Genomic DNA, 17,556 nt, shown 5'->3' with positions numbered 1-17,556 from the left:
ATAAGTAGTCTACCTGAAAAAGAATTCAGAATAATGATAGTAAGGATGATCCAAAATCTTGGAAATAGAATAGACAAAACGCAAGAAACATTTAACAAGGACGTAGAAGAACTAAAGAGGAACCAAGCAACGATGAAAAACACAATAAATGAAATTAAAAATACTCTAGATGGGATCAATAGCAGAATAACTGAGGCAGAAGAAAGGATAAGTGACCTGGAAGATAAAATGGTGGAAATAACTACTGCAGAGCAGGATAAAGAAAAAAGAATGCAAAGAACTGAGGACAGTCTCAGAGACCTCTGGGACAACATTAAACGCACCAACATTCGAATAATAGGGGTCCCAGAAGAAGAAGAGAAAAAGAAAGGGACTGAGAAAATATTTGAAGAGATTACAGTTGAAAACTTCCCTAATATGGGAAAGGAAATAGTTAATCAAGTCCTGGAAGCACAGAGAGTCCCATAAAGGATAAACCCAAGGAGAAACACGCCAAGACACATATTAATCAAACTGTCAAAAATTAAATATAAAGAAAACATATTAAAAGCAGCAAGGGAAAAACAACAAATAACACACAAGGGAATCCCCATAAGGTTAACATCTGATCTTTCAGCAGAAACTCTGCAAGCCAGAAGGGAGTGGCAGGATATACTTAAAGTGATGAAGGAGAAAAACCTACAACCAAGATTACTCTACCCAGCAAGGATCTCATTCAGATGTGATGGAGAAATTAAAACCTTTACAGACAAGCAAAAGCTGAGAGAGTTCAGCACCACCAAACCAGCTTTACAACAAATGCTAAAGGAACTTCTCTAGGCAAGAAACACAAGAGAAGGAAAACACCTACAATAACAAACCCAAAACATTTAAGAAAATGGGAATAGGAACATACATATCGATAATTACCTTGAATGTAAACGGATTAAATGCTCCCACCAAAAGACACAGGCTGGCTGAATGGATACAAAAACAAGACCCATATATATGCTGTCTACAAGAGACCCACTTCAGACCTAGAGACACATACAGACTGAAAGTGAGGGGATGGAAAAAGATATTCCATGCAAATGGAAATCAAAAGAAAGCTGGAGTAGCAATTCTCATATCAGACAAAATAGACTTTAAAATAAAGACTATTACAAGAGACAAAGAAGGATACTATATAATGATCAAGGGATCCACCCAAGAGGAAGGTATAACAATTGTAAATATTTATGCACCCAACATAGGAGCACCTCAATACATAAGGCAAATACTAACAGCCATAAAAGTGGAAATCGACAGCAACACAATCATAGTAGGGGACATTAACACTCCACTTTCACCAATGGACAGATCATCCAAAATGAAAATAAATAAGGAAACACAAGCTTTAAATGATACATTAAACAAGATGGACTTAATTGATATTTATAGGACATTCCACCCAAAAACAACAGAATACACATTTTTCTCAAGTGCTCATGGAACATTCTCCAGGATAGATCATATCTTGGGTCATAAATCAAGCCTTGGTAAATTTAAGAAAATTGAAATCGTATCAAGTATCTTTTCCGACCACAACGCTATGAGACTAGATATCAATTACAGGAAAAGATCTGTAAAAAATACAAACACATGGAGGCTACACAATACACTACTTAATAACGAAGTGATCACTGAGGAAATCAAAGGGGAAATCAAAAAATACCTAGAAACAAATGACAATGGAGATACGACGACCCAAAACCTATGGGACGCAGCAAAAGCAGTGCTAAGAGGGAAGTTTATAGCAATACAAGCCTACCTCAAGAAACAGGAAACATCTCGAATAAACAACCTAACCTTGCACCTAAAGCAATTAGAGAAAGAAGAGCAAAAAAACCCCAAAGCCAGCAGAAGGAAAGAAATCATAAAGATCAGGTCAGAAATAAATGAAAAAGAAATGAAGGAAACAATAGCAAAAATCAATGAAACTAAAAGCTGGTTCTTTGAGAAGATAAACAAAATGGATACACCATTAGCCAGACTCATCAAGAGAAAAAGGGAGAAGACTCAAATCAATAGAATTAGAAATGAAAAAGGAGAAGTAACCACTGACACTGCAGAAATACAAAAGATCATGAGAGATTACTACAAGCAGCTCTATGCCAATAAAATGGACAACCTGGAAGAAATGGACAGATTCTTAGAAATGCACAAACTGCTGAGACTGAACCAGGAAGAAATAGAAAATATGAACAGACCAATCACAAGCACTGAAATTGAAACTGTGATTAAAAACCTTCCAACAAACAAAAGCCCAGGACCAGATGGCTTCACAGGTGAATTCTATCAAACATTTAGAGAAGAGCTAACACCTATCCTTCTCAAACTCTTCCAAAATATTGCAGAGGGAGGAACACTCCCCAACTCATTCTACGAGGCCACCATCACCCTGATACCAAAACCAGACAAAGATGTCACAAAGAAAGAAAACTACAGGCCAATATCACTGATGAACATAGATGCAAAAATCCTCAACAAAATACTAGCAAACAGAATCCAACAGCACATTAAAAGGATCATACACCATGATCAAGTGGGGTTTATCCCAGGAATGCAAGGATTCTTCAATATACGCAAATCAATCAATGTGATACACCATATTAACAAATTGAAGGAGAAAAACCATATGATCATCTCAATAGATGCAGAGAAAGCTTTCGACAAAATTCAACACCCATTTATGATAAAAGCCCTGCAGAAAGTAGGCATAGAGGGAACTTTCCTCAACATAATAAAGGCCATATATGACAAACCCACAGCCAACATTGTCATCAATGGTGAAAAACTGAAATCATTTCCACTAAGATCAGGAACAAGACAAGGTTGCCCACTCTCACCACTATTATTCAACATAGTTTTGGAAGTGTTACCCACAGCAATCAGAGAAGACAAAGAAATAAAAGGAATCCAAATCGGAAAAGAAGAAGTAAAGCTGTCACTATTTGCAGATGACATGATACTATACATAGAGAATCCTAAAGATGCTACCAGAAAACTCCTAGAGCAAATCAATGAATTTGGTAAAGTAGCAGGATACAAAATTAATGCACAGAAATCTCTTGCATTTCTATACACTAATGACGAAAAATCTGAAAGTGAAATTAAGAAAACACTCCCGTTTACCATTGCAACAAAAAGAATAAAATATCTAGGAATAAACCTACCTAAGGAGACAAAAGACCTGTATGCAGAAAATTATAAGACACTGATGAAAGAAATTAAAGATGATACAAATAGATGGAGAGATATACCATGTTCCTGGATTGGAAGAATCAACATCGTGAAAATGACTGTACTACCCAAAGCAATCTACAGATTCAATGCAATCCCTATCAAACTACCACTGGCATTTTTCACAGAACTAGAACAAAAAATTTCACAATTTGTATGGAAACACAAAAGACCCCAAATAGCCAAAGCAATCTTGAGAACGAAAAATGGAGCTGGGGGAATCAGGCTCCCTGACTTCAGACTATATTACAAAGCTACAGGAATCAAGACAGTTTGGTACTGGCACAAAAACAGAAATATAGATCAATGGAACAGGATAGAAAGCCCGGAGATAAACCCACACACCTATGGTCACCTTATCTTTGATAAAGGAGGCAAGTATGTACAGTGGAGAAAAGACAGCCTCTTCAATAAGTGGTGCTGGGAAAATTGGACAGATATATGTAAAAGTATGAAATTAGAACACTCCCTGACACCATGCACAAAAATAAACTCAAAATGGATTAAAGACCTAAGTGTAAGGCCAGACACTATCAAACTCATAGAGGAAAACATAGGCAGAACACTCTATGACATACATCACAGCAAGATTCTTTTTGACCCAGCTCCCAGAGAAATGGAAATAAGAACACAAATAAACAAATGGGACCTAATGAAACTTAAAAGCTTTTGCACAGCAAAGGAAACCATAAACAAGACCAAAAGACAACCATCAGAATGGGAGAAAATATTTGCAAATGAAGCAACTGACAAAGGATTAATCTCCAAGATTTACAAGCAGCTCATGCAGCTCAATAACAAAAAAATGAACAACCCAATCCAAAAATGGGCAGAAGACCTAAATAGACATTTCTCCAAAGAAGATATACAGATTGCCAACAGACACATGAAAGAATGCTCAACATCATTAATCATTAGAGAAATGCAAATCAAAACTACAATGAGATATCATCTCACACCTGTCAGAATGGCCATCATCAAAAAATCTAGAAACAATAAATGCTGGAGAGGGTGTGGAGGAAAGGGAACACTCTTGCACTGTTGGTGGGAATGTAAATTGATACAGCCACTATGGAGAACAATATGGAGGTTCCTTAAAAAACTACAAATAGAACTACCATACGACCCAGCAATCCCACTACTGGGCATATACCCTGAGAAAACCAGAGTTCAAAAAGAGTCATGTACCAAAATGTTCATTGCAGCTCTATTTACAATAGCCAGGACATGGAAGCAACCTAAATGTCCATCGACAGATGAATGGATAAAGAAGATGTGGCACATATATACAATGGAATATTACTCAGCCATAAAAAGAAATGAAATGGAGGTATTTGTAATGAGGTGGATGGAGTTAGAGTCTGTCATACAGAGTGAAGTAAGTCAGAAAGAGAAAAACAAATACAGTATGCTAACACATATATATGGAATCTAAGAAAAAAAAAAAAAAGGCCATGAAGAACCTAGTGGCAAGACGGGAATAAAGACACAGACCTACTAGAGAATGGACTTGAGGATACGGGGAGGGGGTGGGGTGAGATGTGACAGGGTGAGAGAGTGTCATGGACATATATACACTACCAAATGTAAAATAGATAGCTAGTGGGAAGCAGCCGCATAGCACAGGGAGATCAGCTCGGTGCTTTGTGACCACCTAGAGGGGTGGGATGGGAAGGGTGGGAGGGAGGGAGATGCAAGAGGGAAGAGATATGGGAACATATTGTATATGTATAACTGATTCACTTGGTTATAAAGCAGAAGCTAACACACCATTGTAAGGCAATTATACTTCAATAAAGATGTTTAAAAAAAAAGAAACCAGAAGTAATAATTGTACTGAAATTTTCCAAAATTTCCCATCCTATGGCACATCATTAGACTCATGACATCTTAGATTTTTTTATCTAACCAATATAAGTCAAACACCTATTATAGTTCCTGGCTCGTAATCAATAAACGATTCTAACTTAAATGGCTGAATTCATTTAATCTGTACCAATTTGAATGACTCTAGTTTATACTTTTCCTCCTCCATTCTCAACTGAAGAGTTCTGTATTATTAGCTGTCACTAAACATTGGTCAGAGAATGCCATCAGTGTCTTGGTCCATGCCCCAGCACAATTCAGGTTAAAAGTGTTCATTCACCCAACATTTAGAGAGAATTTGTTGATTTTTGTTACCCAACACAGACTCCCTACTGGTAGCAATAAAACTTCGAGTGACCCCCCCCCTCACATCTGCTATTCTTATCCACAGGCTATGAGCAAGTTGACTTTTGGCCCCAAGTTCCAGCAGAACACAGACCCGGGCTAAACCAACATTACATTTTAATCTCCAGTAACTGATTCAAAGATGAGCATGTGATTCAAGTTAGGACAACTAAGGCCAGTAAGCCTCAATTTCAGGACTTTTATTTGCATATAGAGGATAGATACTCTTCTCTACTGGATTTGGTGTTAGGACGCTGTAAGACTGGAGCTGTTGGGAACAAAACCAAGAGAGCAGAAAGTAGAACTGAGGGGTGGCCAGCAGGTCAGATCTGATTTCAGCAGCACCAGAATCTAGATCTAACTGTGTGTTTTAGGTGTGAGGCCAAGAAATTCCTTTTTCCTTAAGCTACCTGTTTCAGTCTTTGGAATCAGGCATATTTCAGGACGAATCTTCATTGTCATTCATTGGTTATGTGAATTATCTCAAAGTACGTGCAAAAGAGTTGTAAGTAAGCAAATGTATATACTCCATCAGTGGTATAAGTACACACTCTGGGAAACACTCTATTAAACATAATATTCAATACCAAACAGGAAGTTTTACATTTTCAGCTTTATATGCTTCCATTCTTATCAAATCCAAAACACATGGCATTTCAAAAACACTGGGACTTTGTTGTCACTACATAATAAATAACCAGCGAACAGGTGGTTCAAGAAGACAACTGGTAAATATTTTGCATGAGGCGCTAATGATTCTAGAAAAAAAAATCATAATATGTCTATTCAAAACAAAGGTTCAAGTCTTGGTTACAGGGCAAAAAATGTTTCCCAAGTTTTAAAAATCACTAATTAATATTCTAATGCTTTCTCCTTAAAACTCAACATCTTACCTCAAAATATTGGCAAAGCCTCCCCAAAAGAGGGATCCAGTCAATTTAAATTTTAAAATTGTGTTTTTGCTTCTGTCTTTAATACACTGAAAATAGATCAAAAGCCTTTTATGAACCTCTAAGCAAAGCTGTTTCTTCATGTTTATCAAGTTATTTATAGAAACAAATGTAGCTTCTGCAAGAACATATGACCTCAATTGTACTTTGGATTCACTGTTCACAATATAAACATAACATTGCAATATGGTAACATGATTAGATTACTGTACAAAAGCCATCAATCTTTGCTATCAGAAAAGAGAAGCAATGAGAGGACCAGTCCCAATACCCATGGTTTATGCTCTTCTAGGACTGCTTGGACCATTATTATTCTAAGAATGTTAAGTTTAACCTTCTAGAAGTCTGCAAAACAGATGTAACGTTGTTTGTGTGGTTCCAATGACTTGATATAAAGGTTTCAAACATCTATTTTTCACCAAGTGCTCTGTTATATTACAGTGATATTCATATGGGAATTAACAGTGGTGACCTGTGATACTCAACCAAACATATTGACTTTACTTGCTCATTACCCTACAGATTTTCTTCTGAGGCATAGTTTTCAGATAATAACCAGGACAAATTTCTTCATTACAGTTAAACTTCAGAAACTTATGTTTTCTCTATTGCTAAATTCTCAGAGCACAAACTTTTGGTTCCCAAAAGTAATATCTAAGGCTTGACTTGAGCCAATTTCTGTAAGAATAATGCTTAAAATGAAGAGGTTGGTTCCTAAACACAATATTATGGCAAGATTTTTTTTTTATTCATTTTAGAGATGAGTATCACAGCACCACTAATTTACAAAGTTATAAATTGCAACCATGCTGTAATTTTTTTAAAAACACTTAAGTTAAACCTACATATAGAACTATATTAATATACTATATTATACATGTATCTACCTACAAATTACCAAAGAAGCATCAATAAATTTTTTAAATTTAACTTTTGAAGTGCCCTAAAGTTTAGACAGATGTTATCCTATTTTCTCTGAGATTTTCTCTGAGCAGCTGTTCATTTGGACATGCTCCTTATTTATTGATATACTGTGTTCAATGCTAGGGTCACATTTCTTAAACAGGAACTTGGCAACTTCCAAATTCTATGGTAAATATTGACATATCTCAGCATGTCAATATTTATACTGTCAGGACACTTTGATGAGTCTCTTCAACAATGGCTGCATCTTATTTCTTGGCAGCCACTTGTTTCTGTTCCAACTGAGCAAGATCTTTCTTTATTCAAAAAATTCTCACTAACCGTTCAGACAAAATTACAAGTAAGCTAATAGCATCCTCTCACACAAAGACCAGATTGAACTCCTTGCTTATTTCAACATTTTGGTCACTTCTGCAGGGTTAGTAAAGCTCAAAGAAACAAGGCACAAATTCAGGAGTGTACTCCAAGTAATACTTGTTTTTGACTGCAGCAATTCCAAGCCTAATCATCATTTTCAACCCCATTGCTAAGGGTGAAAGCCGCCGAAGCCTTTTCAGAATTTATAGAATTAAATTATTTCCTTTTTTGTTAGTCCTAAAAGCTAGACAAATTTATAAAAGATTGGTTTACAGACTGCAACAATGATGATGATAGTCAGAGAGAAGTTTGAATCCAGAATGCCTGCCATAAAAGGTAGTTGGAAAGTCTGGCTCATTATCTAGAATTAAACAGTGTTTTACATGCAAAATTAGTGTACCTAACTTTTGTGCCAAGTATCAGAAATCATGTTAACAAACTAACCATCATTAACTCAATCTTAAGAGCAAATTTCCATCACTGGGAGAAAATCTGTGCACTACCTTGTAAATACCCTGGGATTTCCCAATAGCACAAAAACAAAAGTTTAATTTAAAGCTATTGGCAATACTGGCATCTAGTAAAAGCATGAATTCCTCATCAACAGTTTGGAATTCTCACACAGATTTTTTCTTTTGGGCAACGAAAGTCTCAGTGGTGTTTTTCTTCTAGAAAGAGCCCAATTTTATCAATATTAAAAATTTGCTGACTATAATAACCCTCTGTTCACTGATTTCAGCCAGTGTTTTAGAAAAAGACACAACTCACTTTCTCATCACCTTCACAAAGGACAAGGAACAAACTGCCCAGGGCTATAAAATGCATTAATTACCTCCTACTAGTACAAAAAGAACTAGCTTGAAGATAGCCACCTTCTTCCTTGAAAACAAGGTATTGCAAATAAAGCATTGATTTTATACTCAGAAGACCCAGATTGAAATCAAAACTCTACAGCTTCGTAGCTGAGTGACTTTGGTCATGCCATTAATGCATTAAAATGCTCACTGACTACATCCTATGTACCAGGCTTTCATATCTCAAAGATGAGTAAGACATATCCCCAGCTCTCTGGTGAGATAGACACACCCAAAGAGGATTATTATACAAGCTTGTAAAGTGCAGAGGCAGGGTGGGAGCTCATCTGAAAAGTAGCACGTTAACCAGCCTGAAATTTCAGGGGAGGCTTCCTTGAGTTATATCTGATATAAATCTTAAAAGGTGGAAAAGGTTTAGGAGTGGAAGGAAAAAGATAAGGAAACACATTCCAGGCAGAAGAAGCTGCATGAGCAAAGGCTTGGAGACAAGAAATAGCAATGATATATCGAAATGAACAATTCACAGTTTCAGACTGACTGCTGACACTAACAAGAGCATTTGGGGGAGCAATAGCCATGTTGAAGGGATTTCAAGAAAGAACAGTAGAAGGGAAATTGGGACTTGGGGCATAGAAACTCCTTAAAGGATTTTTGCTCAGAGGAGCAAATAAATGGGGTTGGAAGTAGAGAAAAGTTAAAAGAAGCATTTCTTAAGGTGAAAGAAATAACATGCAGGTCAATCAAAATTTTATGGGTCTTAATCTAAGAGCCATGGGGAAAGAGAATTTAAAAAGAGGGAGAAGAAAAGGACAAAGACAAACACTAGATAACAAAGAACTTCAACCTCAGTCTATGGAGACTAGCTGAGGAACAAAGAAAACGAGTTAAGTAAAACCATTGTCTTTTAATATATGAGAATATCATTGAATGAGGGGAAAAAAGGAAGTCAGGTAAAAGGAAATAATCAACGCTATCAATACTAGACACAAAGTAAAAAGAGAAGAGGGAAGAAAGTGGTCTGGTGGTAGAAAAGCGATAACAATTTAATTTTAAAAACCGTTAATTTAAAAAACATTTTATTGAGTGCCTAACATGCAAGTCAATCAGCCCTCCACCATTATCCCTCCCTTCAAAGAGTTTTTAATTTAGTGAAGAAAGCAAGCCAGGCACACAACAGGCAACCCTTACTGAGTGCTTAGTGTATGTCAAATACCTGGCTAGATGACTTACTTGTAATAACTCATTTAATCCTTACAATACCGGGGAAGCCTATGCATTCTCTCCACAGAAAAACATAAATACATACTATTTTTGTATACAATCCTACTGAACCCATGAAACCAAAGTTAAAAATACTCTTCTGGATGCAGGAGAGACAATAATTTTTGAAGAAGGCAATGATAGAGTCAGATTTCATTTTTAGTAAGTAAGAAAATGATCCAAGATAGTTTGAAATGAGAATCCATAGCAGGGCTATGGAAAGTAGACTTCTGAAACAGCAATGTAAGATAGTACTTACATTAGTTCACTGGCAGTGAAAACCAAGAGCAGGGAGTTTATGTGCTTAATGACCACATAGCTCAATTACCACCTCCCTAGAGATCTTGCCACACATCAGATTAACTTTGTTTGCTGTGATACATGAAAAACAAACTACACATTTACGTATGTTCAGCCTTATCTATTGCTATTTGGGCTCCTCTATGGGTAACTTTAAAATAACTGACATTGTTCTTTCCTATTTTGAAGCTGAAGTACATAAGAGCCCATAGTCTAAAATTTATTCAAATCCATAAATATAGTAAATCAATTGTGATCTCTAACAACTTCAGTTTCCTGGTGCACTTCAGGTATTACATATTACACTAAGCGTTTATAAAGATGAAGACAATCTTCACATGAAAGCAAAATGTCTGCAGACACAGTTACTACTTTAGAAGCCAAGCTTGATGAGTTGCACAACATAATTTCCATAACTAAGCCAAGGTTATTTAATTTGAATGGCAACACTTGCAAGGTATACTCTAAAGCAATCACAAGCCAGAGCATTATGTCTTGTTTTTTGATAGGAGAAGGGTACAGTACGTTTTTATACATTTCTTATTCCCCTCTTTCCCATGCCCATTAAATTTCTGGAAGGAACAGGCCATCTTTATTCCTCTGCTGCACTCTTATGATCCCATGAATAAAGCTCAGTTAAATACTTGCTAAATTTGTGTATTTGACCAACTCTTAACAATTCAATAGATTCAAAAGTAAAGTTAGTTATGGTTTAAAAAGAAAAAAGAAAACGTGTTGGGCTGTAGCCAACGATGTAATCACAGGAGAAACCCAAATGTTCTAATCACTGTGTTGCCCTAAATATAGAAGGGTCTCATAGTTTGGCCAAGAACAGCACATAAATCAACACCTCATGTGAGTTTCCTTTCCTCTTTTTCTCTATCCCACTTTAAGTCAAAGCATTAAAAAACTGATAACATTCTATAAAGAATCTCGGGGTGGGGGGAAATAGAGCCTTATCTAATGGGATTATTAAAATTAGAGAAAGCTAAATAATAATACTACTGATTAAAAGAAAAAGTTGGCATGTTATTGGTCTTGCAGCTGGACTCCTTCTCTGGAGTACCTAATCAACTACTGAACTCAGGAAACGCAGTTCCTTTCCATTTGTTACTACATAAAGTTCCTTCCTGACCCCAACGGGCCTAGTACGTTTCAGCCCCAGATGGAACCCATTTACAATTTACAAAATGCTGGGGATTGGAAGAGAGAGAACGCCAATGTTAGAGAAATAATCCAACACCTTCTCAACACAACCCACCGAATTCAAGTGTCCTCCTAATTCCACAACTTTACAGGGCATTTCAAAGGCGCTTTACATTCCAAAGACTCTCTCAGGTGCAAAGGGAGAAACTGTAAAGGGAGCCCAGGAGATGAACGCCCTGCGTGTAAGCCCAGGGAACCCAGGTGTTCCCGAAGAGTCCATAAACAGAAGGGCCAAAAGCTTACACATCGTGGGGGGAGGGGCTCCAAGCAGGAAAAAATGTGCGCGCTGCGGAGTTCTACAAAGCTAAAAAAGAAGAGAAAAAAAAAGAAAAGAACTGGACCACCGAGGCAGTCGCCACTTCCGGACCCTACCTGTCAGTAACTCCACTTCCGGTCTCCTCCAAAAGGCCCGCTCCCACAGGCAGACATCCAGCAGCCAATGAGAGTGTCATTTACTTCCGCGGGGCTGAATGACGGCATTTACACCCCGCCCTTTCCGGTAGAGAGGAGCCTATCGTAGAGCCTGAGACGTGCGGCTCAGGAGGAGGTACCCTGACAGGTCCAACCAGACCGCGGAAGGAGCGAGAAAGGCAAGCCGGCCTGTACGCCTCTTCCGCCCCGGGCCCGGAAGGGTGATGTGGCTGGGGTTTCGCCGGCCTCACTATGGTAAGAACCGGGGCTTCGGGGTCGCGGCTGAGCTTTGTGAAGGGGCTGCGGGCCCGCACAAGGGCTGGAGGGTTGGGCGGCGATCCCGGGTCCCCGGCTAGGGAACCCTGTCACTAACTTGATTTTCCCGGGCCTCGGAGGATGCACAGGCCCGGGAGCCATGTGGCCCCTCCACGTCCAACCAGGGAGAACCAGGGCCGGCAGCCCAAGAAAGACCCCGGGGCCGCGGAACCCCTCCTCACACGCCGAGGCCACTTTCCTGACTTGTTTCGAAGAAGTGCGCCGGTTTGGTTTAACCCATCGACTCTTTGTGGTCATTTTGAGGCATTAGAGCTGCCCGGGTTTGCGCTTGTTATTTTGCGGCGCCTTATCTCTCTGCGGGCCTGATCCAGGTTTTTATTTCCCTGTTGTCAAATAAGCCCCAAGTGCTACACCTTAATTTTCACATGTTGAATTAGTGGCCTTTTAGGTCCCTCCAACTCCATTCTCTCAACTTTAGAGATGCTACTTTATGAGCTATATTTTAATGATTGGAGTTGTCTGCGGAGGTGGCTTCTCTTCTAGGAGCTTAATGTGCTTGGAGTGTGTCTGGCCTCGGGCCTTCCTCCCCTTCCACACATTAAGAAGGTTTTATGTGTTATTTTGTCTTATTGCAGATTCCTTTAATAGTTTGGGCCTTTTAGAAAAGCTTGAAATAAGTCACAAAAGATCGCAAAATGCTTACGTCTCCAGGTTGAGAAAAATAAAGCCAGTATAGGCAGAGGACAGATGTAATAATCAGTAGTAATAGCAAAAGTCTCCCAAGCTATGTCTGCAGGCATTTCACTTTTGTTACGGTAAATGCCAACAGCCTCTACACCAGGCCCTCGCGGTGAATGTATGAGGTCCATGTGCCAGATTTGCGTTTATGAGCATATTTATGGGGAAAAGATGCATGCCTTTTATTATAGTATCAAAAGCAACCATGACAAAAAAGCTCTTCTACAGTGAAAAGTTGCTGAGCTTGTGTTTCCAGAAGTTCCTGCAGAATCCCATACAGCACAAAACCCTTAGACATTAATCGAAAACTCATTAATTGTTGTTTGCTTTATGCCAGCTACTTTGGTTATAGCTGGGGCGTAAGTCACAGTGTCTTCCCTGGAGAAGTTTACTGTTTATAGAGGAGATGGCAGTTTATTAGAGGTTATTCCTTCCTTGGCCAGCTTCTTTCTCCACCTACCACATGATAGGACGGATACACTTGTGTCATGAGTGAGCGGTTATTTAACTTAGAAAATGTGGTTCCTTTTTCAATTCAAAAAGACTAGAGAGACTGTTACTCTTAATTCTTGCATATGCTCTTCGAGGCTGAAGTTGGGTTATTTTGCTCATAGTACAGTCAGAGATAGATTATTCTTTTCATCATCTTATTGTCTTATGTACTATCTAGAAGCAAGACATACTGTGTTTAAGATTAATAGTATTTGAATCATCTGGCCATACTTGTTTTTTCAAAGTAACTATAATAGCTCTCGTTTATTAGCACTTGCTATGTGCCAGGCTGCATTTGAAAAGTCAGTTTATAAGCATTGTCTTATTTCAGGCTTGAAACTGAATATATGTTTGCAGGCAATGGAAGTCAGGCACAAGGAGACTGACGTGCTTGGGGTTATACACCTAGTAGGTAGTGAAGCCAGAACTCAAACTTATTTTAATGTCCAGATGCCGGAAGTCCTCATGCCGTTGTTAATAAAAACAACATAACTGAGGATAAAATATGTCGTAATGATTTGTTGCTCTCAAATATAACATGTCAATCAGACATGGGGGAAAATAGAAACAACTGCCCGGTGGTTAATTTTTCATTCCTGCTCTGTTCCTGTGAGCTTAAGTTGTCCACATTTCAGAAAATGTACATTGTAGTTGGAAGAGCTACACAATGAGGTTTCTTTTTGAGTTTGTACCTACACTTGGTATATTTGTGAGGTAGCCCAGTGATAATGACTTAAATCTGAATTACTGTATTTTAATGAATCCATTTTTTAAAATGCATTTGAAGACCATAAAATGTTTATCAGCAATAATAATTTACAACTATCAAAGCATAAACAGTCTGATAATTATATCATTTATGAATGAATACTTTTAATTTCATCTCTTCCCAAGAAGCCTTCCCTGTACCTTCTATTTTCTTCTGCTCCTTTTAGGTATCTATTTGGACATCTGTACTCCATGTATATACCCCCAGTGTTTCTCTTGCATAGAAGACAGCAGTAAGGTGTTGCCTATATTTTTCCCTTCTCTAGGCAGAGCTCTTAAAGTAGAAACTACGTCTTTTAATCTCTACATCACAGTGTCAGAGTTGGTACTCAAATGAATGAGAGTCTGGGGATACAAAGTCATGTAAAACATGCTCATTGTCTTCAAGGATTTTACAGTCCAGTGGGGGAGAGTATTAAATAAGTAAATTTTATGTGTTAGCTGCTAGGACGTAGAGAGATGACATGTGTGGTGGAAAGAACATGGGCTTTAGACTGAGCCAGACAAGGTTAGAATCATTCCCAGGGCCCAGCCTTTGCTTGATCAACCTGAGGAAGTTTGTCTTCATTTCTTCCTCTGTTGATGTGTTACATGACTTACAGATATATTCATTTAATGCTCATAAACCCTGCAAAGTAAGACCTATTGCCCACATTTTATAGTTAAATCAAATATCAGAGAAAGGGTGTGAGATAGTGTCCCTCATCTTGTAGCTGAGATACATAGGAAATATGTTAGAAACAGAGGAAAGAGTAATTGTGGTTCAGAACTGCTGGGGAGACATCCCCAAAGAGGTAACACTCTGACCTGTATATTAAGGAGTGAGTAGGGATTAGGGAAGGAATCATTAGCTAGAGCTGGGAAAGCATTTTCTATCCTTCAGACAGATAAAGGAAATGGTAGTTATGGACACATAGTGCATGAAGTCAAATAGTTGCTTGGGGACTGGCAGGAATAGAAGTTAAGCCGTGAAATGATGAGAGATGAGACTAGGAAGACTGGGGCCAGATCTTGAAGTCATTTCAAGGCCTTTATATTTTGATGATGTTTGTGTACCTGACAAAGACTGTGAGCAGGGAAGAGAATGGTGTGCATTTTGGAAAACCAACTGGTAACAATGTTCAGGGTCTATTTACACAGAAGATTAAAATCTGGAAGACTAGTTTAGAAATAATACAGTGATAGTAGATGATTGAATGCCTTAACTCTTGACAATAGTAGTTAGGTTTGAAAGATAAGGATAAATAAAATCATTTTGATGGTGCTTAGTAAGGAGTGGTGAAGCACAACTCCAGTTTAGATAATTGGTTGTATTGCAAGGAAATATTGATTAAGCACCTACTCTGCCATGTGTTTTACATGCAGTGCTTTATTGAAAACTTACATTATTGGCCACAGTGTACATATGAAGAAAAAGGCGCAGAATGATTAAGTGTCTTGCCCAAGACCATACTGCTGATAAATAGTGAAGCTCAAATTTAAACGTAACAGCTCTGTTTGTCACCAAATCTTGAGCCCTTTTTATTATACAACAATGCTGATAATTCCACAGGAAATTCAAGAGGAAAAGCAGCGTTTGTATGCCTCAGTGGTTGAGGGTGGAGGGAGTTTGTTAAGATGATAAATCTGTAGCTACCATTGCTTTTGCACCATCAATACAAATGGCATCACAGTAGAAAGGCAGGTATTTTCTTAGCATTATAAAAGTAGTTTTGACTGCGTAAACCCATGAAAAGATTCCATAAACTACACTTTGAAAACTACTACCTCAGGCTAATAGGTAGGTAACTGAAGTAGATGCTGGTCTTCTGTAGCATAGTGGCTTGTAACCTTGACTGCAAGTAAAAACTCCCAGGGAACTTTGAGAAAACTATATGCCCACCCAATTCAGTCCAATTATCTGGGCATTGATTGTTTTTAAAAGCTCCAGGTGATTCTAATGAGTAGCCAGTGTTCCTACCCTGACTCGTTATATTTGCAGGTTTTTCCATTTTGTCATTCTTTGTCTTATCTGACTGCATGATCAGAGTACTTTTTTCATAGCAGAATTTGCACTTTTCCTTCAGAATAGTTTCTCTTATCAATCATTTAATAAGGACATGTGAAGTATTTACATCTCCATTTTCTTAAGTCTACTATTAATCATAGTTATATGTATGATTTCTCTTGTTAATACCTGTGACACTCTTGTTGCTTCATATTTAGATGTGAGGTGTCTGTAAAATAGCTCAAATTAAGCAGCACAAATATAGCAAATGCACTGTAGGTACCATGACAATGAGATGAAAATAGGCACAAATGACCACCCATGTTGCCAGTGGAGAACAGAGTTGAGGTGCAAAAGAAAATGTTAATATTTCTGTGTGTTATTAGAAATCTTTTCAATCACCTGTGGTCACTTACCTTGGGCACACGGGGTGTTGGGTGTCTTTGCACATTCACACATTACCTTACATTTGTCCCTGTATTTTCACGTTCTCCATTTTAAGAGATAATAGTGGTGCATATGAATTTACAGGTAGAAACTAGCTGGGAAATGCTGACCTAACCTAGATTTGTAAATGATAAAATGCTGACCCACTTTTCCAGTGCTGTATAATTTCTATCACAATCAGGTCAGGAATGTCATTTCTGGGTTTCCGTCCACCTCCAGAAAGGGATCAACGACTTTAGTTTTGTGTAAAAACAGTAGGTTTTTAAAACAAGTAAAATTGTTAGTGTTTGGAGTTTTAAAAAATTTTGGTATTCAGTTAAACTGGAAGAATTCGTTAATATGTCAGTAGAAATGTATTTCCCACATAGTCAACATTTGAAGCTCCCAGACAGTGTTATGCATAAAAAGGGCCCTTAATCAATACATTGGTTAAATAATGTGTTGCTAATCCTAAAAATAAGTAAATAAGCTCCATGAAGCTCAAGTGATCCAGGACTAATGAATATACTGGAGGCTTAGTCGAAGTCTTTTCTGCAGATTAAGTACAGTTAGCAACCAGTCATTTAGCATCTTGGGCAGAGCACTGTTTAGCATATCAATATGTGTATTTCTTCTGCTTTTCTCAATGTTTCCTTCTTTGTTATGTTCTGTTGCTTGGATCTTTTCCCCGTTTTTTCCTCTATTCCTAATGTTTTGGGTATTCTTTTACTTAGAAGCATTTTTATTTATACAGCTAAAAATAAAACTATTGAATTCTTGCCCTTATATCCATACTTAATATAGTTTTAACGTTCAGGAATGACTGAAAATAAGAAATTATATCTTTATAGATAAAAATGATAGAAATTGAATCTGAAATAAATATTCCTAACTTTTCAAATTGACTTGAGAACAGAGAATTTTAAAGAGATGTGTCAACACTAGAGGTTATTTCATGTTTAGAAACTAAGCTTTGCATTGACCGATCTCTATCTTTCATTGATGAACAGTTTGATCTAGTGGTGACCAACTGAAAGTCTGAATTATTTTTGTTATTTCAGTGGCCTGACAAATTGCGATTTACTTCAGATTGATTATACAAAGTTACTAAGTCATGAAGTGTATTTCCTCTGGTTTGGATCAGTTAGTTTAGTACAATGATTTTAAGCATATC

At 37.8% G+C, this 17,556-nt stretch overlaps 2 protein-coding genes across 5 annotated transcripts in view; one reads left to right on the top strand and one right to left on the bottom strand.

Annotated features, from left to right (window-relative positions):
• Positions 1-11,765, bottom strand: part of XRCC4 (X-ray repair cross complementing 4) — a 279,622-nt gene extending 267,857 nt beyond the window's left edge. Inside the window, exon 1 of one of the 4 annotated variants that reach the window (XM_036847936.1) lies at positions 11,657-11,765. The gene's annotated coding sequence lies outside the window, so the exon portion shown is untranslated. The other 3 variants (XM_036847939.1, XM_036847937.1, XM_036847938.1) reach the window with 3 other exon arrangements.
• Positions 11,766-11,844: 79 nt separating this feature from the next.
• The window catches only part of TMEM167A (transmembrane protein 167A), a 33,094-nt gene continuing 27,382 nt past the window's right edge, over positions 11,845-17,556 (top strand). Inside the window, exon 1 of the mRNA XM_036847638.1 lies at positions 11,845-11,950. Coding sequence (XP_036703533.1) covers positions 11,948-11,950 — 3 coding nt within the window. The 5' untranslated portion in view covers positions 11,845-11,947. The remainder of the gene's footprint in view (positions 11,951-17,556) is intronic.

This window comes from Balaenoptera musculus, chromosome 3 (genome assembly GCF_009873245.2).
Source record: "Balaenoptera musculus isolate JJ_BM4_2016_0621 chromosome 3, mBalMus1.pri.v3, whole genome shotgun sequence".
In the NCBI taxonomy this organism is placed as follows: Eukaryota; Metazoa; Chordata; class Mammalia; order Artiodactyla; family Balaenopteridae; genus Balaenoptera; species Balaenoptera musculus.
Note: the sequence above shows the minus strand (reverse complement) of the source record. Positions and strands in the feature narration are given on the sequence as shown.